This window comes from Hylobates moloch, unplaced genomic scaffold, assembly GCF_009828535.3.
Source record: "Hylobates moloch isolate HMO894 unplaced genomic scaffold, HMol_V3 SCAFFOLD_4, whole genome shotgun sequence".
Taxonomy (NCBI): Eukaryota; Metazoa; Chordata; class Mammalia; order Primates; family Hylobatidae; genus Hylobates; species Hylobates moloch.
Genome location: NW_026652279.1, coordinates 29,801,781 through 29,822,931, shown reverse-complemented (window position 1 = coordinate 29,822,931; position 21,151 = coordinate 29,801,781). Strand labels below are relative to the sequence as shown.

The following is a 21,151-nucleotide window of genomic DNA, read 5'->3' as shown; positions in this document are numbered from 1 at the left end:
GCTGCATTCATGATCTAGTGAAGGAGACAAACCCTGGATGGTGGTACATGCTTGTAGTCCTACCTACTCAGAAGGTTGAGGCAGGAGGATCACTTGAGTCCAGGAGTTCAAGGCTGCAATGAGCTGTGATTGCACCACTGCACTTTAGCCTGGGTGATACAGAGAGACCTTGTCAAAGAAAAAAAAGCTAGGGATAGTGGAGGGAGTAAGGTTAGGGGAGTAGGGAATAGAGTTGGTGGGTATTGATTAGGCAATCGAAAGAGTACTTCATGAGGGAAGTGGGTTTCGACCTGTGCTTGGAAGGTCAGATGCAATTTTGACATTAGGAAAGAATGGACTAAGCCAAAAGTGCTGTGTGTGACCAGGACACAGAGCAGGATGGAGATGAGACTGGAAAAAGAGCTTATGACTTTGTAAACTTCCGTCTATCTGACATTAGCCAGCAGCTCTCTTTCCCCCATGTGGCTCTACAACTCTTCCTCCACTCTAGCTGAAATGCCTTCATTAGAAATGATCTCAGCCAATGAATATGTGCTAGTCACCTGTTGCATGCAGAGAACCCTGTTCAAAATAGAAATATGCCCTAGAGGCTTCTGCTGTCGGTCATTCCATCTCGATTCGATGCATTTTAATGGCTAGTGACTTCCTAATGCCTAGCTAAATTCTGCTCTGAGAAATGGGAAGTTTTATTCTAGAAAAGGGTAGGCCGGGCACGGTGGCTCACGCCTGTAATCCCAGCACTTTGGGAGGTCAAGGCGGGTGGATCACAAGGTCAGGAGCTCAAGACCAGCCTGGCCAATATGGTGAAACCCCATCTCTACTAAAAATACAAAAATTAGCCTTAGCCGAGCGTGGGTGTGGCGCCTGTAATCCCAACTACTCTGGAGGCTGAGGCAGAAGAATCACTTGAATCCAGGAGGCAGAAGTTGCAGTGAGCTGAGATCGTGCTACTGCACTCCAGCCTGGGCGACAGAAGTGAGACTCCATCTCAAAACACAAACAAACAAAAAAAACGGGTGATGGAGTCTGGGGCCTACGAGATGGGGGATGAGCGGGGATGGTACTGGACACTGAATGTCCAAGGGTAAGAGGAGGCCTGTAGAGGAGGAAACCCGCATTCACAACGGCCCTGCTAAGGACTGTCCTGCCATTTTCACACTGAGGTAAGCACTATTACTGTCTCTGTTTTACAGATGAGAAACCCAGGGCGCAGTGAGGGATTAAGTAACTTGCCCATGCTTCCATCGCTAGAAGAGGCAGAGACAGGATTCCAACCCAGGCAATCTGGCTCTAAGACACAGGGGAGGAGGCTTCCTGCCAAGGTCTTGTGGTAGATTCTCTAGACCATTCTCAAATGGGGGGTGATGTTTGCCCCACAACAAGGGTCATTTGGCAATGTCTGGAGACATTTTTATTGTCATAGCTGAACAGGAAAGTGCTACTGGCATCTGGGAGGAGGCTGCTAAACATCTCACAATGTGTTACCCAGTCCCAAATGTCAGTTGTGTTGAGGCTGAGAAACATGGTTTAAATGAGTCAGAGGCTGGCCACAGTGGCACGTGCCTGTAGTCCCAGCTACTCAGGAGGCTGCAGTGGGAGGATTGCTTGAGCCCAGGAGTTCAAGACTAGACTGGGTGATATAGCAAGACCTCTGTCTCAAATAAGAAAGTAAAAAATAAATGAGTCAGAGACTAGTAAATCTACCTCCTCTCAGATTTGAGGTCTCAGCCTCAGAGCTGAGAGAAGAAGAAATAGGGCAAGGAATCAGAAGGAAGCCTGCACTTCCTGGCTCAGCTGCTATAACAGAGACTCATAGCACAGGGGCTCCATTAAAAGAAACTTCTTTCCTGTGCACGTAGCTGTCAAGAGGTGGCAGGTGGCTCTGTGTGTGAGGCCGGCCGGGGCCCAGGACTCCCTTGCCTTTTTGCTCAATCATTCCTGGATGTTGGCCATGTTTGTGGGATTGGAGTTGGTTCACCAACTTCAAATCTGCATTCCTATCAAAATTGTACCTAGGCTGGACATGGTGGCTCACACTTGAATCCCAGCACTTTGGGAGGCCAAGGTAGGAGAATTGCTTGAGCCCAGGAGTTCAAGACCAGCCTGGGCAACATAGAGACACCCTGTTTCTACACACAAAAAAAAAAAAGAAAGAAAAAAAGATTGTGCCTGACTTTTCAGGCACAGATAAAAACTGATTTCCTTCATGAAGCCCCCTGCTAGTTGTCTAAACAATACCCACCACCCCGATTCCCCACTCCCTTAACCCTCCTCCCTCCACTACCCCGGCCTTCTTGCTTGCCAACAGAACTACCATTTTTTTGTTAATTATTTTTCTTATTCCTTTGAATGTTGAGTGTTTGTCTTTTTCTTTTTTTTTTTTTTGAGACGGAGTCTCGCTCTATCGCCCAGGCTGGAGTGCAGTGGCGCAATCTCGGCTCACTGCAAGCTCCGCCTCCCGGGTTCACGCCATTCTCCTGCCTCAGCCTCTCCGAGTAGCTGGGACTACAGGCGCCCGCCACCAGGCCCGGCTAATTTTGTGTATTTTTAGTAGAGACGGGGTTTCACCGTGGTCTCGATCTCCCGACCTCGTGATCCGCCCGCCTCGGCCTCCCAAAGTGCTGGGATTACAAGCGTGAGCCACCGCGCCCGGCCGAGTGTTTGTCTTTTTCTTATTTATTTGCCAAGCTCTTTGTATATTAAGATATTAACTAAGGCGATATTAACTACTGATTATTGTTATTCCTCCAGGAAAAGCCATGGAGACTTCAGCAACCTCCTCCCAGCCTCAAGACAACAGTCAAGTCCACAGAGAAACAAAAGATGTAGACTGTACGTTTGCCTTCTCTGACCCTCTGGGCAAAACCACGTGGGAGGTGGAGTCCAAAAGTAGAAGGGACAGAAGAAGACCCTCCTCAGCTCACATTGCACAGGCCCTCAAATCACAGCTGAAATGGGGAAGTAGTGGTTTTACACACATGCACACACACATTTGCATGGTCCAATCTATCCTCCTGTGCTGCCTAGCTATGGGGACCCTCAGCTGCTTGCCAAACCTCAAGAATTCTCTGGGGGCTTGGGTTGGCACTAGGGAGCACCCCTAGAAGGTGGAGAGGGTCCTATGTGACCCCAGAATGGGGAATGGGAAGGTTTAGGGCTTGATCACACCTCATCTTGGCTGTAATTTACAGAGGATCCTAAATTAGCAACTACTCTACAGAATCTAGCTGTCTCTGGGCAAGGCAGGGGGCTTAGAAACCCCTTTTCTGGCCAGGTGCGGTGGCTCATGCCTGTGATCCCAGCACTTTGAGAGGCCGAGGCGGGCGGATCACAAAGTCAGGAGATCGAGACCATCCTGGCTAACATGGTGAAACCCCGTCTCTACTAAAAATACAAAAAATTAGCTGGGCGTGGTGGTGGGTGCCTGTAGTCCCAGCTCCTTGGGAGGCTGAGGCAGGAGAATGGCGTGAACCCGGGAGGCACAGCTTTCAGTGAGCCGAGATAGCGTCACTGCATTCCAGCCTGGGCGAAAGAGCAAGACTCCGTCTCAAAAAAAAAAAAGAAACCCCTGTTCTGAGTCCATATTCAGATAAATTTCTGTACTGAGCCTTCTTTGAGCCCCTGGCATCTCTGAGAGCCTTGGTCTCCTGCATGTTGCATTGGCCCTAGATATTTGGGAAGATAATCCAGTCCTTCCTGGATCCCCAAGTCCAAGTAGAACCCTGGAGAGGACTGGGTGGTCCCTGGGGTGGGAAGGGTGGGAAACGCTCATCCCCTGGCCTCTGTGCCTTGCAGATGGAGAGACAGATTTCCACAAGCAAGATGGGAAGGCTGGACTCTTTTCCCAAGAACAATATGAGAGAAACAAGTCCTCCTCCTCCTCCTCTTCCTCCTCCTCATCTTCTTCATCCTCCTCCTCCTCAGGTATAGCAGAGATTTAAATATATGTATATTATTCAAGAAAAAGATTTACATGGGGAAACAATCCCCCATACTTGAAGTCATTGAAGTACTTGAAACTCCAATACTGTTTCTCCACATTCTTTTCTAGAGCTGATCTGTCTACACGTGCTTCTATGTACACAGTTATAATTGGTCGTATTGGCAATTTTGTCCTCCATTTAAAATTTTCCGCAACTTATCCTAAGCTTTTAGCCATGTTGTTCTGTAATATCTCTGTAGCTATTTTTAATGTTTACCGAACAGCCCCTCAAGTGGCTGCATCTCATGTAAAGTAGCATTTAGGTTTATTAGGGGCACCCCAGTGCGATAGTCAAAGCGTGTGTTACAGGTTCAAATCCTGTCTTTACCACTAAGTAGCTACACGTCCTTGGGTAAACTGCTCAACCCGTGGCTGCCTCAGTGCCCTCATCTAGAAGATGGGGATGATAGTGTGTCCGGAATTGGTGGGTTCTTGGTCTCACTGACTTCAAGAATGAAGCCGCGGACCCTCACGGTGAGTGTTACAGTTCTAAAGGCGGCGTGTCCGGAGTTTGTTCCTTCTGATGTTCAGATGTGTTCGGAGTTTCTTCCTTCTGGTGGGTTTGTGGTCTCGCTGGCTCAGGAGTGAAGCTGCAGACCTTCGCAGTGAGTGTTACAGCTCTTAAGGCGGCACGTCTGGAGTTGTTTGTTCCCCTCGGTGGGCTCGTGGTCTTGCTGGCTTCAGGAGTGAAGCTGCAGACCTTTGCGGTGAGTGTCACAGCTCATAAAAGCAGTGTGGACCCAAAGAGTGAGCAGTAGCAAGATTTATTGCAAAGAGCAGAAGAACAAAGCTTCCACAGTGTGGAAGGAGACCTGAGCGGGTTGCCACTGCTGGCTCGGGCAGCCTGCTTTTATTCTCTTATCTGGCCCCACCCACATCCTGCTGATTGGTAGAGCAGAGTGGTCTGTTTTGACAGGGCGCTGATTGGTGCGTTTACCATCCCTGAGCTAGATATAGATTGGTGCGTTTACCATCCCTGAGCTAGATATAAAAGTCTTCCACGTCCCCATCAGATCAGTTAGATACAGAGTATCGACACAAAGGTTCTCCAAGGCCCCACCAGAGCAGCTAGACACAGAGTGCCGATTGGTGCATTCACAAACCCTGAGCTAGACACAGGGTGCTGATTGGTGTGTCTGCAAACCTTGAGCTAGATACAGAGTGCCGATTGGTGTATTTACAATCCTTGAGCTAGACATAAAGGTTCTCCAAGGCCCCACCAGAGTAGCTAGATACAGAGTGTCGATTGGTGCATTCACAGACCCTGAGCTAGACACAGGGTGCTGATTGGTGTATTTACAATCCCTGAGCTAGACATAAAGGCTCTCCACATCTCCACCAGACTCAGGTGCCCAGCTGGCTTCACCCAGTGGATCCTGCACCGGGGCTGCAGGTGGAGCTGCCTGCCAGTCCCGTGCTGCACGCTCGCACTCCTCAGCCCATGGGTGGTTGATGGGACTGGGCGCTGTGGAGCAGGGGGTGGCGCTCATCGGGGAGGCTCGGGCCGCACAGGAGCCCATGGAGGGGGTGGGAGGCTCAGGCATGGCGGGCTGCAGGTCCCGAGCCCTGCCCCGCGGGAAAGCAGCTAAAGTCCGGTGAGAGATCGAGCGCAGTGCTGGTGAGTCAGCACTGCTGGGGGACCCAGTACACCCTCCGCAGCTGCTGGCCTGGGTGCTAAGCCCCTCATTGCCCAGGGCCGGCAGGGCCGGCCGGCTGCTCCGAGTGGGGGGGCCCGCCAAGCCCACGCCCACCCGGAACTCCAGCCGGCCCACAAGCGCCGTGTGCAGCCCCGGTTCCGCTCACGCCTCTCCCTCCACACCTCCCTGCAAGCTGAGGGAGCCGGCTCCCGCCTTGGCCAGCCCAGAAAGGGGCTCCCACAGTGCAGCGGTGGGCTGAAGGGCGCCTCAAGTGCCACCAAAGTGGGAGCCCAGGCAGAGGAGGCGCCGAGAGCGAGCGAGGGCTGTGAGGACTGCCAGCATGCTGTCACCTCTCAATAGCAATACATAATACCTCATGGGATTCTTGTGAGGATTAAATTTGTTATACAGGTAAAGTCTTAGCACGTAGCACATATTAAAAGCTCTAAAAGCAATTGTGTTATGATCTTCCCCTCCCAGGTTTATCATGCTCATGAGCATCCTTGTGCGAAAGCTTTTGCCTTTTGAATTTTTGTACAAATCATTCCTAAGTATTGATTCCTTGCAAGTAGTTTAGTGGGTTTAGAGGAATGACATCTCCAATAGCATCTTTTTTTTTTTTTTGAGACAGAATCTTGCTTTGTTGCCCAGGCTAGAGTGCAGTGGCGTGATCTCAGCTCACTGCAACCTCTGCCTCCTGGGCTCAAGCGATTCTCCTGCCTCAGCCTCCTGAGTAGCTGGGATTACAGGCACCCGCCACCATGCCTGGCCAAATTTTTGTATTTTTAGTAGAGACAGGGTTTCTTTATGTTGGCCAGGCTGGTCTGGAACTCCTGATCTCAGGTGATCTGCCCGCCTCGGCCTCCCAAAGTGCTGGGATTATAGGGGTGAGCCACTGCACCTGACCTCCAATAACATCCTGATTACAAATAACCACATTATTTTCCAAGAAACAGCAGAATGTTCTTTCATTTGTATTCTTTTAATTCAAAATGTAAGGCTGAATTTATAGTAGTAGCACCAGCAATATTTATTGAATGCTTACTCTGTGCCGGGAGCTGTTGTAAACACTTGCAGGTAATAACTCAATTCTCACAGCAACCCATAAAGGAAGGTACTATTATTATTCCCAGTTTACAAGTGAGAAAAGTGAGGCACAGAGAGGCCAACTGACCTGCTCTAAGAGAGCTCAGTAACCAACTTGGGATTCCCCGGAGGTCTTTGTGGGATCCGGGAGGCTAATCCTCGTCAGTCAGAGCTCCTGCACTATGATCTCTTTTATGCCGTGGGCTTGAGCTTAAGACTTTATTTAACGAAAGGTCTCTGGGCTGGAAGGAAAAAAAAAAAAAAAAAAAAGAAAAGCTCTGGTCTTATGTCCTCATGTTGCAAATGCTGAGACCAAGGCCCAAAGCCACAAAATCAATGATCATTTCAGCAGGGGAGGGAGAGTGGTCGGTGGGCCCAGTGGGTTTGTTTGTAGCCAGTCTCCTCATGGCACTGAAAAGGAAGCCATCTCCTCATTTAAAAACAAAAAACGAAGGCCGGGCGCGGTGGCTCACGCTTGTAATCCCAGCACTTTGGGAGGCCCGAGGCGGGCGGATCATGAGGTCAGGAGATCGAGACCACGGTGAAACCCCGTCTCTACTAAAAAAAACAAAAAATTAGCCGGGCGTGGTGGCGGGCGCCTGTAGTCCCAGCTACTCGGAGAGGCTGAGGCAGGAGAATGGCGTGAACCCGGGAGGCGGAGCTTGCAGTGAGCCGAGATTGCGCCACTGCACTCCAGCCTGGGCGACAGAGCGAGACTCCGTCTCAAAAAAAAAAAAAAAAAAAACACACAAGCCCACCACGTTGGGGTTTGGCTCTGGAGGAAGAGCTTCCAGGTGCAGGGAGGGGGCTGTTTGTTGCCTGTCCATTTGTTTCTCCTCCCTGGGCAGGAAAGAGTGTTCTGTCCTCTGGTTCTGGTTGTCCCTCAAGGAGTGCTGCTCTTCTGAAAATGTCCCCCATGTGACCATAATCCCTGGCACCAAGGCACCTCACACATGGGACTGGCTGAAATTAGCCAAGTGGAGTGCTAAGAGAAAGCAGCAGGAGGAAGCCAGAGTCCTAGAAGCATAAAGACAGGCTGACATTCAGGATCCTGGTCCCTGATCCTACTATGACTGACCTGCTGCCAGAATATGACTGCCTGTTTTTCAGCCCCGGACAGGGACCCGTTACCCTAGAGGCCCCAAGCCTGGGTGGCTCATTGCAGCCCTGCCATCCTCATATGCAGGACCCTCACTCATAGTCACATCCACCATCTCTCTCCTACATACCTGTTTTAATCCAGTTATTTTTAGATGAAGTTTTGTTTTCAACTGTAAAAGATTACACACAGGTACACTGTAGAAAATATAGAGCATATAGGGAAACATATGAGAAAACAAATCACCCTTTGCCCCATTACCCAGAGACAACCACCCAAAACATATTAGTGTATTCCTTACATTTATTTAACAAATATTTACTGAGCACCAAATATGTGCCAGTCTTTGTGATGGGTACTAGGGACACTAGCAATGAACAGTGAATCTTTCTGCTGTGGTCAATTTTTTTTTTTTAATTTATAAAGAAAAGAGGCTGGGCACAGTGGCTCGCTCCTGCAATTCCAGCACTTTGGGAGGCCAAGGCGGGCAGATCACCTGAGGTCAGGAGTTCAGGACCAGCCTGGCCAACATGGTGAAACCCCGTCTCTACTAAAAATACAAAAATTAGCCAGGTGTGGTGGTGGGCATCTGTAATCCCAGCTACTAGGGAGACTGAGGCAGGAGAATCACTTAAGCCGGGGAGGCAGCCGGGGAGGCAGAGTTTGCAGTGAGCCGAGATTGCGCCACTGCACTCCAGCCTGGGTGACAGAGTGAGACTCCGTTTCAAAAAACAAAGAAAAAGAAAAGAGGTGTATTTAACTCACAGTTCTGCAGTTTGGGTAACTTTTTAAATAACTAAATCAGGCCGGGTGTGGTGGCTCACGCTTGTAATCCCAGCGCGAACTCTGAAAAAAAAAAAAAAAAAAAATAACCAAAGAACAAAAAAATATCTTCTTTTTAAAATTTCCATTCATATTAGGCTGGGCACGGTGGCTCACGCCTGTAATTCCAGCACTTTGGGAGGCCAAGGTAAGTGGATCACTTGAGTCCAGGAGTTCGAGACCAGTGTGGGCAACATAGTGAAATCCCATCTCTACTAAAATACAAAAAATTAGCTGGGCGTGGTGGCACATACCTGTTATCCCAGCTACTCGGGAGGCTGGGGCGTGAAGATCACTTGAGCCTGGGAGGTCAAGGCTACAGTGAGCCCTGATTGTACCACTGCACTTAAGCCTTGGTGACAGAGTGAGACCCTGTCTCCAAAAAACTTGTATTATGAATATATCACAGAGAAAGCTAAAACAATGTTCATTCACACATCGATGGCAGTTGTCTCTAGCTGATAAAATTTGGAGTAATTGCCAGGTGCGGTGATACACACCTGTAATTCCAGAACTTTGGGAGTCCAGGGTGGGTGGATCACCTGAGGTCAGGAATTCACGACCAGCCTGACTAACATGGTGAAACCTCGTCTCTAGAAAAAAAAAAAAAAAAAAAATTAGCCAGGTGTGGTGTGCATGCCTGTAATCTGAGCTACTTGGTAGGCTGAGACAGGAGAATCGCTTGTACCTGGGAGGTTGCAGTGAGCCGAGATCACACCATCGCACTCCAGCCTGGGCAACAAGAGCAAAACTCCGTCTCAAAAAAAAAAATTGGAATAATTTTTACTGTATTTTCTATATTTCTTTATTTTGCAACATGCGTTATCTTTTTAGCAATAAAAAGTCATTTTTTGCACAGATGAATATTTGTAAAATATAGAAAAGAAGAAAATAGAAGTCACCCAAAATCCTCTCTCCTGAGATAAACACCAGTGTTGTTATTTTGTTGAGCTTCCCAATCTCTCTTCCTCCTTATCCAGTTGAGATCACAGATGCACTGATGTTTAAGCACAATTAATTTGGTTTCCTGGAATTTTTTAAATTGACCCATGACTGACCAGGAGGTCCCCACGGTCCTGTCTTGGGATAAAGGAGTCTTCTGGACCTGGAGCCAGAAACTCCTAGACCTGAATTCTTGGAATGCTGACTGGCCAAAGAGCACAATTGACAACCATTTTCAAGTCTTGATCAAGCTCCTGTTCCTAGCTGGGCACCCCTGCAGGGTGGAGAACCCAGGTCATGTCCTTCAGGAGATAAAACGGTTGGAGAGAGGCACATCACGAGACCGCTGGCCCTCGTGTCCACTGAGTCAAGCACAGACAGCTGGTGCTATAGAAACCCCAGCAGGGAAACGCGAGACCAGTGTGAACTGGGGCAGTTGGCAAAGGCTTTCTACAGGAGGTGTGACATCAGCTTAAGCTTCTCAATAACACAGACAAACAGGAAGGATATTCCAGGGGGGTGGGAGACACAGCAAACATCCAGAGCCAGCATGATGGGTGGGGAAACAGATGACACAGCCCCTGCACTTGGTGGGATGGAAGCCATCTCAGTACTATGATGCCTCATGGGACCTTGTCTTATCTTCATGGAAGTCTTATGAAGTAGGCAAGGCAGAAGCAGAAATATTATGTAGACACGAAATCAACAGAAATATTAAGGGATTTGTGCAAAGTCACACCTAAAATGAGTGGCAGGTCTCCTACCTCCAGTCCCCAAATCAGAGTTCCTCCCACCAAACCACACACTCTTCTCGTAAACCAAATTCTGAGAATGGCCACCAGAATGAATGCATTCCCAGCTGGGTCCGGGCTGAGCTTCTCCTACAGCTTGTGTTTGTTCCCCGCAGAGAGCAATGATGAGGACCAGCACCCCAGAGCAACCGGAAAACGTCGACTGAGCATGGGGGCTGGATACCCCCACGGGAACGGCTCACCCGGTAGGAAATAGGCCTTACCATTTTTCTTTTGCCCACTCACTCACTGTTGAGTTTCTCAGTGGGACTGAACCTGCCTGTGTGATGTTCTTCACAGCACTGTTTATGGCAGGATAAAATAGGAAATAGCCTGACAGCAGCAGAATAGATAAAGGATGCTACTACACTCTGCCCTGATGACAGCTCTGCTCTTCATCTATCACTGAACTGAAAAAGAAAGATGCCAAATCATAGAATTAATTTGATCTCGTATATACTTTATAAAAAATCAGACATATATGGTTATAATCAAGACTAGAAGGAAAAATACCAAAATATTAATAGTGGTTATCTCAGGATGGTGGAATTATAAGTGATTTTTATTTTCCCTTTTTTGAACTGTCCTATACTATAAATAATTTACAATGAGCATGTTTTATTTTTTATTTTATTTATTTACTTTTTGGAGATAGGGTTTCGCTCTTGTTGCCCAGGCTGGAGTGCAATGGCATGATCTCAGCTCACCACAACCTCCACCTCCTGAGTTCAAGTGATTCTCCTGCCTCAGCCTCCTGAGTAGCTAGGATTACAGGCATGCACCACCATGCCTGGCTAATTTTGTATTTTTAGTAGAGACAGGGTTTTACCATGTTGCCCAGGCTGGTCTCAAACTCCTGGACTCAAGTGATCTACCCACCTTGGCCTCCCAAGCTGCTGGGATTACAGGGGTGAGCCACCGTGCCTGGCCGAGAATGTTTTACTTTTACAACCAGGAAATAATTTTTGCAAAAGAAATAACAAATTTCATAGGAAGGAAAGAGCACTGGGAAAAGAGCTGAATTATTGCCTAGTACAGAACCTGCCACACAGAAGGTGTTTAATAAATGCTGCCCATGAGGCTAGAGCTGAGCCCTGGGTTCTATTTCTGGATATAAACATGATTAGGAATGCAGGCTTTGGCAACAGACCTGGTAGAGTTGCCAGTTGCTGGATATATGACTTTGGGAAAATAATTTAACTGTTTGGGCCTCAGCGTCCTTATCTGTATAATGGGTGGGTAGGTACTAATACCTTCTTCATAGGATGTCCATGAGGAGCAAATGAAGTATTAAATATAAATCACTTAGTACAGTGTTGGTGCATGCTGGTGCCCAATATATACCCACTATTAACCTTGAGCAAGGTCCAGGTCCTCTTGGGTCTTGAATGCTTTCTGAGTGTGGTCACCTCTGGAAGTTCTGGGGGCATCAGAGAGGGCAAAGGGAAGGTACTTGTGCTGCCTTGCCTCCTGAAGACCACCCCCCACCTCACCTCCAGCACAAGGACTGTGGTACTTCTTAAGCTTCAAAGCCATGGGAGATGGAAGTGGCCTGGATCACTGTGTTTGGGGAGTGCTGACTAAGGGGTTTGTCTCCATCCAGGTCCTGGGCATGGGGAGCCTGACGTTTTGAAGGATGAGCTTCAGCTCTATGGAGGTAATCAGTTGCCCAGTGGCTTTGGAGAAAACAATTAGATGAAGGAAAAGAGGGCCTTGTTGGGCAGAAACAAGGTCATGAGGGTGATTCATGAGCTGAAAAGTCCCAGCCAAATACAGGAGATGTGGCCAGCTGGGTGGTTATAACATTGGCAGGTGGGGAGGTGGGCATGAGATTGTCTTGAGGAAATCCTGCATTTTCTGGGGTTTTTATTTGTTTTGTTTGTTTGTTTGTTTTGAGACAGAGTCTCACTCTGTCGCCCAGGCTGGAGTGCAGTGGTGTAATCTCAGCTCACTGCAACTTCCAACTCCCCAATTCAAGTGATTCTCCTGCCTCAGCCTCCCGAGTAGGTGGGACCACAGGCGCCTGCCACCACACCCAGCTAATTTTATGTATTTTTAGTAGAGACGGGGTTTCACTATGTTGGCCAGGATGGTCTCGATCTCCTGACCTCGTGATCCGCCCGCCTTGGCCTCCCGAAGTGCTGGGATTACAGGCGTGAGCCACCACGCCCAGCCAATCCTGCACTTTCTTCTGAGCTATAACCTTGACTTATGGGGTGACCATGAAGAGTCAACCACTTTTCTGGGCCTCAGCTCCTAAACCAGCAGAATGGGACATGATTGGTACCCCCTCTCTTGGAATACTGGGCTGTTTCAGCACACAAGGAAAATGAAGGATCTGATCTCCACCATACCCATTTTACAGAATAATTATTTCCAATACCCTGATTACTACAGTGAGGAGGCATGAATAATATGGCGCTTTGGTTGGTAGTACTAGGGTGAAATAGAACTTGTAGAATGAGAAACAAAAAAAGAGGAAAAAAAAGAACTTGTAGAATGAACTCTTTTGCCAAAGAATATGACAAATGCACTCTACTAGATAAGAAAGCCTTAATATCTGTGTTTAATCCAACATTTCAGAAATCTACATAATCTCCTAATGCCTGGCAATAACTTAAGTAAAGCAGTGGAAAACACTTATGTATATGCTAAAGAAAAGATTTTATTTGTTATGTAACAAATACAACCAGTGGCTGCCTCTGAGTCATCTGTATTGTGGGTTTTTGTTTTTTGTTTTTTTTGCGACAGGGTCTCACTCTGTTGTCCAGGCTGCAATGCAGTGGTGTGATCATGACTCACTACAGCCTCAACCTCCTGGGCTCAGGTTATACTCCCACCTCAGTCTCCCAGGTAGCTGGGACTTACAGGTGTGTGCCACCACACCCAGCTAATTTTTTGTATTTTTTAGTAGAGACAGAGTTTTGCCGTGTTGCCCAGGCTGGTCTTGAACTACTGAGCCCAAGTGATCCTCCCGCCTTGGCCTCCCAAAGTGCTAGAATTACAGGCATGAGTCACTGCAGCTGGTCCTTCTTTCTTTCTTTTTTTTTTTGTTACAAAAACAAGTATAATCTGGTTTAGAAAAATGCGTTTAATTACTCAAGTAATTTAAGAAAGGTTTCACTGGGTATAAAATAAGATAAACCTTTATGTTTACGTGTATTTTAAAATATTTTTCTCATTAAGTAATTCATATTCACTGTAGAAAACGTAGATACAGTCACTTATTCATGAATTACTTCTTTCCCCCAGACATCGGAGGTGCTTGGTAATTTACATTGCTCGAGTTCTCATTTCATGTTGTCGTTGGTATGCTCTCTGCACTCTCCGTATTGGCCCCTCTGGTCACTTTGCATATAGTGTTCAGTGTGCTGAGTGCCTGTTGTCACATGCTAAGTGCCCCTTGTGGTGTTTGTGTCCTGGGGCTGCCCTGTGGGACAGGAAACTACAGAAGTAGGGGCCTGATGGTAGGAAGATCATACAAGTGCCTGTCTGCCCTTGAGGGGAAGAAGATGACAGGCTAGGAGCAAGGTCACCAGGGAACTAGAACAGGCACCAAGAACCACATGGTGAATGGTGTGAGAAGGACGCCCAGGACTGGAATAACGCAGAGGTGGCAGCTCAGGTCTATAGGGTTCAACTCACCCTCGGCAGCCCAGACAAGTGGCTCAACAATCAGGGTGGGAGCCAAGGATCGAGGTGTACAAGCCAGCTTGGCTCCCACATGCTCAGAGCCTGGTAGTCTAGAAGCCAGCAAGATGGCATGAGCTTGGAGTTGCCTGTCTAGTCCAGAGTTCTGTGGGTAAAAGGCAGCAAGTGTCATCACCTGCATCTGCATAGCCTGGAGCAGCCATGTGCAAATGGGTGGCCCATGTGGGCAGATGCTTTTTATCTGGCTCACAGAATGGTTTTTTGGGGGGCAAGGGAGGGGGAGGTTTTTTATTTTTTGTTTTTTTTGGGATGCTGTCTCACTCTGTTGCTCAGGCTCGAGTGCAGTGGTACCATCTTGGCTCACTGCAACCTCCACCTCCCAGGCACAAGCGATTCTCCTACCTTAGCCTCCTGAGAAGCTGGGACTACATGCATGCGCCACCATGCCCAGCTAATTTTTGTATTTTTGGTAGAGACAGGGTTTTACCGTATGCCCCAGGCTGGTCTTGAACTCCTGGACTCAAGTGATCTACCCACCTCGGCCTTCCAAAGTGCTGAGATTACAAGTGTGAAGCATCACGCCCAGCCCACACAGAATGCTTTTTTTTTTTGTATTTTTAGTAGAGATGGGGTTTCACCGTGTTAGCCAGGGTGGTCTCGATCTCCTGAACTCATGATCCACCCGCCTAGGCCTCCCAAAGTGCTGGGATTAGAGGCATGAGCCACTGCACCCAGCCCAGAATGCTTTTTTAAAATCATGATTGTGTGGCCAGGCGCTGTGACTCACGCCTGTAATCCCAGCACTTTGGGAGGCTGAGGCAGGTGGATCAGTTGAGGTTGGGAGTTCAAGACCAGCCTGGCCAACATGGCAAAACCCCGTCTCTACTAAAAATACAAAAATTAGCCAGGTGTGGTGGCACCCATAATCCCAGCTACTCAGGAGCCTGAGGCAGGAGAATTGCTTGAACCCAGGAGGCAGAGGTTGCAGTGAGCTGAGATCATGCCACTGCACTCCAGCCTGGGTGGCAGAGTGAGACTCTGTCTCAAAATAAATAAATAAATATTATAAATATATAATATATATAATTTATATAAGTTATATAATATATAAGTATATTATATATAAATTTATATAAATTATATATTATATATATATGAAATTATGATTGTGAGAGCCAGACATGGTGGCTCACACCTGTAATCCCAGCTACTTGGGAGGCTGAGGCAGGAAGACTGCTTGAGCCCAAGAGTTTGAGACTGCAGTGAGTCATGATTGCGCCATTGCCCTGCAACCTGGATGACAGAGAGAGAACCTGTCTCCAAATAAATAAATTTTGAAAATAAAATTATGAATGTGAATATATTTCATCAATTCTACACCACATTTTTTCACATTTGAATATTTCTGAAATCAGGATGCATTTTAAAAATCACTGGCAAACTTAGGCATGGTAGTTCGTGACTATAATCCCAGCACTTTGGGAGGCCAAGGTGGGAGGATTGCTTGAGCCCAGGAGTTCAAGACCAGCCTGGGCAACATAACAAAACCCTATCTCTATTAAAAAAAATCACTGGCAGCCAGGTGCGGTGGCTCATGCCTGTAATCCAGCACTTTGGGAGGTTGAGGCAGGTGGATCACGAGGTCAGGAGATCCAGACCATCCTGGCTAACATGGTGAAACCCCATTTCTACTAAAAATACAAAAAATTAGCCAGGCGTGGTGGCGGGCACCTGTCGTCCCAGCTACTCGGGAGGCTGAGGCAGGAGAATGGCATGAACCCGGGAGGCGGAGCTTGCAGTGAGCCAAGATTGCACCACTGCCCTCCAGCCTGGGCGACAGAGCAAGACTCTGTCTCAAAAAAAAAAAAAAAAAAAATCACTGGCAACTTACAATTGTAACTGTCAAGGGCTTTTCTTACATAGTAGTACATAAAATAATGTCATGTCTCACAAGCAATGGCATTTTGATTCATGGAATACAAGAGTTGCCAAACTTTTTTTTTTTTTTTTTTGAGATGGAGTATCGCTCTGTCGCCAGGCCGGAGTGCAGTGGTGTGATCTTGGCTCACTGCAACCTCTGTCTCCTGGGTTTGAGCAATTATCCTGTCTCAGCCTCCCGAGTAGCTGGGACTACAGGCGCGTGCTACCATGCCCAGCTAATTTTTGTATTTTTAGTGGAGACGGGGTTTCACCATGTTAGCCAGAATGGTCTCAATCTCTTGACCTCGTGATCCACCCACCTTGGCCTCCCAAAGTGCTGGGATTACAGGCGTGAGCCACCACGTGCGGCCCAAACTTTTCTATAATCAAGAAGTTTACCTGAAAACCTGTCTTCTCTGGGGAAATTGACAGACCTGTAAGAGTGGGCAGGCATTTCTACAGCAGCTTTCTGTGGCTGGTGGGTGGTGGCTGCCCCTTTAGTTGGAACAGGAACCCTCCAGCAGGCTCCAGATTAAGTGGAAAGTCTCTGAGCAGGATCCACCTTCCCTGAAGCATGACTTCTCCCTCCCCAGAGGATCATGGGTATATGATCACTGATTTCCTTTCTGCGCAGATGCTCCTGGAGAGGTGGTACCCTCTGGGGAATCAGGTGAGTGTCCAGTTAGAGGAGAGTGGTCGTTGGTGCTGGTATTGAGCCAGGTCTAGGCATCACCTCTCCCCCAAGACGGCTAGCACCTGTTGGGGTACCTGGCTCTGAGAAAGAGGAGCCCCAGGTCCACTGAGCCTAGGCTCATCAAGCAGGCTGGGCCTGCTGTGGCATGAAGCAGGGAGCCTGGGGAGCTTGGAAAGCTGTCCGAGCAAGACCCAAGGAGATTACAACCAACCAGCCATCAATAGAAGGATCCCTTGGGGGCTGCAGAATTCCATGGGGACATTTTTTTAGGTCACCTATAGCCTTCCCCAGGGTGGAGGCACCTGTTAAGCACCCCAAGTTGGGTTGGGCACTAACATTGAGTTTCTCGTTTCCGGGACTCCGAAGGAGAGGCTCTGACCCAGCAAGTGGTAAATACACAAGCCCAAATAGGAGAGCTAGAGAGGGTCTGGATTCCAGACGATGGGTTGGGACCTCAGACAGCCTGAGAGGGTAGGTTAGTCCCAGCAGGGATGCTGTCACCAGCCAGTGTCACTATGATTCAGAAGGGGGATCTCCAGTGCAGGGGAAACGGAACGGAAGGCAGACTCGGGCCTAAGGAAGGAGGAGGAAGTCAGTGGGGGTTCCAAGGACAGCACCCCCATCTTCACAGTTTGACTGGTCCTGCAGTGAGTGCCCTCTGACCCAGGAAGAAGTACCCAGGATATTAATTCTCAATGAGGCAGGGAAGAGAAAATCCCACCTGCCGTCCTGCATCAAAGTTAAATACTCATCTCTCTCTTGTTCTTAAGGAGAAGTGGAGGCCTCTCAGTTAAGAAGACTGAATATAAAGAAAGATGGTAAGGAACTTGGTGTAGCAGAGCTGCTTTTTCCTGTCTGGCTAGATTTCTAGGGGTGAAATGTAGCTGGTGGCCTAGCACAGCAGTAATCATAGCCCACCTCTGTCGTGTGCCCTGCAGTTTACACATTACTCAGCTCAGAATCACCTCAACAGGGTGGGACAGTGGTTCCCATTTTGCAGATATGAAAACTGAGGTTCAAGGTTGGGGAGTGGCCTTACAGCTTGTGAGTGGCGTGGCCTGAGCTTGAGCTCTGGTCCTCTGCTCTTTCTGCTATGCACAGCCATAGGATGGTAAATGCCTACCAGGCCTTGTGGCCAGGATGGGGAGCTGGAGGTCAGCCGAGCTGAGAGAGTTGTAAGGTTAGATTAGACCAGACTCGGAAAGGAACAGTGAAAATGGGAGCAACCTCCCTGCTCCAGGCCTGGAATCCATTGAGACTTCTAGGAGGAAGGAGAGGGCAAGAGAAAGACCATGGTGCTTGACACAGAGATTTTTTGTAATTTAAAAAAAAAAAAAAAAAAGAGGCCAGGCATGGTGGCTCACAGCTGTAATCCCAATACTTTGGGAGGCCGAGATGAGAGGATTGCTTGAAGCCAGGAGTTCGAGACCAGCCTGGGCAACATAGCGAGACCTTGTCTCTACTAAAAATTTAAAAATTTGTTGGATGTGATGGCATGCACCTGTAGGCCTCGCTACTTGTGAGGCTGAAGCAGGAGAATTGCTTAAGCCCAGGACTTCAAGGTTGCAATGAGCTGTGATTGCACAACTGCACTCCACTCTGGGTGACAGAGCAAGACCTTGTCTTCTCTGCCCAAAAAAAGAGAGAGAAAGCAGCAGATAGTGATTGCCTACCCCTGCCTTCACAGATGAGTTTTTCCATTTCGTCCTCCTGTGCTTTGCCATCGGGGCCTTGCTGGTGTGTTATCACTATTACGCAGGTGAGGGGAGGCACCCTGGAGAATGGGCAAGGGGGATGGCATGGGGGGTGGTGCAGGGGGCAGGGGCATCAAGACCTGGAGGCTGACCATTCCCTCCCTCACTGCCCTTCCAGACTGGTTCATGTCACTTGGGGTCGGCCTGCTCACCTTCGCCTCCCTGGAAACCGTTGGCATCTACTTCGGACTAGGTAAGCCCCTCCCCAGCATGCACACACACACAGTCTCTTGGAGGGGTGGTGGGTAGAAATATTCATTTTCATACTCATTCAAGTATGGACCAGAGAGTCATAATCTACACTTTTTAAAAAATTTTCCTGCCGGGCGCGGTGGCTCACGCCTGTAATCCCAGCACTTTGGGAGGCCGAGGCGGGCGGATCACGAGGTCAGGAGATCGAGACCATGGTGAAACCCCGTCTCTACTAAAAATACAAAAAATTCGCCGGGCGCGGTGGCGGGCGCCTGTAGTCCCAGCTACTCCGGAGGCTGAGGCAGGAGAATGGCGTGAACCCGGGAGGCGGAGCTTGCAGTGAGCAGAGATCGCGCCACTGCACTCCAGCCTGGGCGACAGAGCGAGACTCCGTCTCAAAAAAAAAAAAAAAAAAAAAAAAATTTTCCTTATGCTCATATTTTCTGCCTGACCACTTTCAAGGTCAATGTAAGGTCACTGGCAAAACCCTGTGGCAAAAATGGGCAGCTCCATACAACGCAACAGCAACAGATTAAAGTGGCAAACAGGCCGGGCCCAGGGCACACGCCTGTAATTCCAGTTACTCAGGAGATTGGAGCAAGAGGATGGCTTGAGCCCAGGAATTCGTTCAGCCTAGGCAACATAGCAAGACTCTGTCTATAAAATAAATAAATAAAAGTGGCAAACAAAATAGAACTAGCCAGATACTGAAAACAAGTTAGTTAATGGAGTTGGGAACTGAATTTGGCGAGTGAGTTTCCTGCCACCATTCCTGCTGTTCAGAGTTGTTGTTTTTAGTAATAATAACGCTAGTACCATTATCTAAGCTTAACCTGCTGCCTGAAGTTCCACCATCAGAGCTTTGTTTGCATGAGTTAGGCCCTTGTCCAATGGTGGCCAGGTATCCCTTGTGGGGGCACAAACTTAACTCACTTTTTTCTTTGCTTCTGAGCAGTGTACCGCATCCACAGCGTCCTCCAAGGCTTCATCCCCCTCTTCCAGAGGTTTAGGCTGACAGGTAACTTTTAAAGTCTTCCTGTGTTCACTCTTTTTGTCCCTAGCAGGATCTTCATTTAGAAAGAGGCTTAGCAGGCCGGGCGCGGTGGCTCAAGCCTGTAATCCCAGCACTTTGGGAGGCCGAGGCGGGCGGATCACGAGGTCAGGAGATCGAGACCATCCTGGCTAACACGGTGAAACCCCGTTTCTACTAAAAATACAAAAAATTAGCCGGGCATGTTGGCGGGCGCCTGTAGTCCCAGCTACTCGGGAGGCTGAGGCAGGAGAATGGCGTGAACCCAGGAGGTGAAGGTTGCAGTGAGCCGAGATCGCGTCACTGCACTCCAGCCTGGGGGACAGAGAAAGACTCTGTCTCAAAAAAAAAAAAAAAAAAAAAAAAAGAGGCTTAGCATACAGGAAAGAACACAGCCTGGAGGCAGAGGACCCAGGTTTGAGTCCTTCCTCTGCCAGTTTAGTAGCTCTGTGACCCTGGATGAGCCATGTAGCCTCAGTTTCCTCAACTGGAAAATAGGTGTAATACTTTTCTGCTGCACAAGGGTGTTGTGAAGATCAAGTGAGGAATGGATGCAAAGGCCTGAAGTGTGAAACAGTAGAAAAATGGTCTGGTTAGTCTTCATTCTCTTGTAGAACTTTACAATTCCCCAAACGCTATCTTCTCCACGGCTGTACTTGCCTAATAGCAACTGGGGAGGTAGGCTTTAGCAATGTTACACTTGACCAATAGGAAAATGAGGCTCAGAGAGGTGGAGTGACTCGCCCACAGTCACACAGCTTCAGTGGCTGGGCTGGGCGAAAGCACATCGTCTTTCCTGACTGACAGCTCTGTGACCACCTTATGCCTCAGAATGGAGAGGCCAAGTGGCTGTGTGGCTGTGCTGGGGAAATATCTGTCTCCTTTAATCCATGTAATGAAGGAAAAGAAAACTAGCTATTATGACTATGGGTCATTGAGACCCATGGCTTCTGGTGTGACTACATCATGCCAGCTGTGAGGGGTACTTGGGCATCTGAGGTGATGGTGGGGATGAAGCCTGGCTGCCTTCAGAATCCCATGCCATCCTGTGGCCTTTGCCTTCCAGGGTTCAGGAAGACTGACTGAGGCCACTGCCAGGTGGGCAGCAGAAGCAGGCCCCGGTGTGACCACCACTGCGACCCCTGAGCCCACAAGGACAGAGCAGCATTCTGAGAGACGCACAGGAGACCAAACCAGACTAATAAACAGAACACTTTTCCTTCCATGTGGTCTGAATGTTGGCACCAGCCCAGGCAAGGGCATCATTTGGGCAGTACTGCTGTGCAATCCAGCTGCCAGGATGGAAGGCAGAGGGTGGGTGTGGGGCCTGAGCTTTCACAGTACCTGGACCAGCAGGAAGATTCTGGGGGGGGGTCACTGCTCTCAGAGGACAGCAAGAGACCCTGAGCTCTGCAAGCTGTGATCTGTCTGGGTTCATGGTTTTTCTCAAATCCCAGGCTATCTGCATGCGCTCTCAGGTGCTACCGAGCCATCCTGGGAGAGATGGATGGTCCACTGCCCTGACGCAGGGAGCCGCCAGGCTGGGGCCCC

General features: G+C 48.7%; 1 protein-coding gene across 2 annotated transcripts; it reads left to right on the top strand.

The window, feature by feature from the left end:
* Positions 1-2,756: 2,756 nt before the first annotated feature.
* Positions 2,757-20,865, top strand: TMEM40 (transmembrane protein 40). Of its 2 annotated transcripts, XM_032149104.2 has the most exons (10): positions 2,757-2,832; positions 3,796-3,924; positions 11,963-12,016; positions 16,565-16,604; positions 16,967-17,013; positions 17,395-17,442; positions 18,312-18,383; positions 18,497-18,571; positions 19,526-19,588; positions 20,667-20,865. In XM_032149104.2, exons 1-10 carry the CDS (start codon positions 2,760-2,762, stop codon positions 20,684-20,686), a joined length of 621 nt encoding a protein of 206 aa, XP_032004995.1. In that variant the 5' UTR covers positions 2,757-2,759; the 3' UTR covers positions 20,687-20,865. The 2 variants fall into 2 exon arrangements, with proteins under 2 accessions (XP_032004995.1, XP_032004994.1); XM_032149103.2 differs by lacking the exon at positions 3,796-3,924 and having other exon boundaries at positions 2,760-2,832.
* Positions 20,866-21,151: the final 286 nt, after the last annotated feature.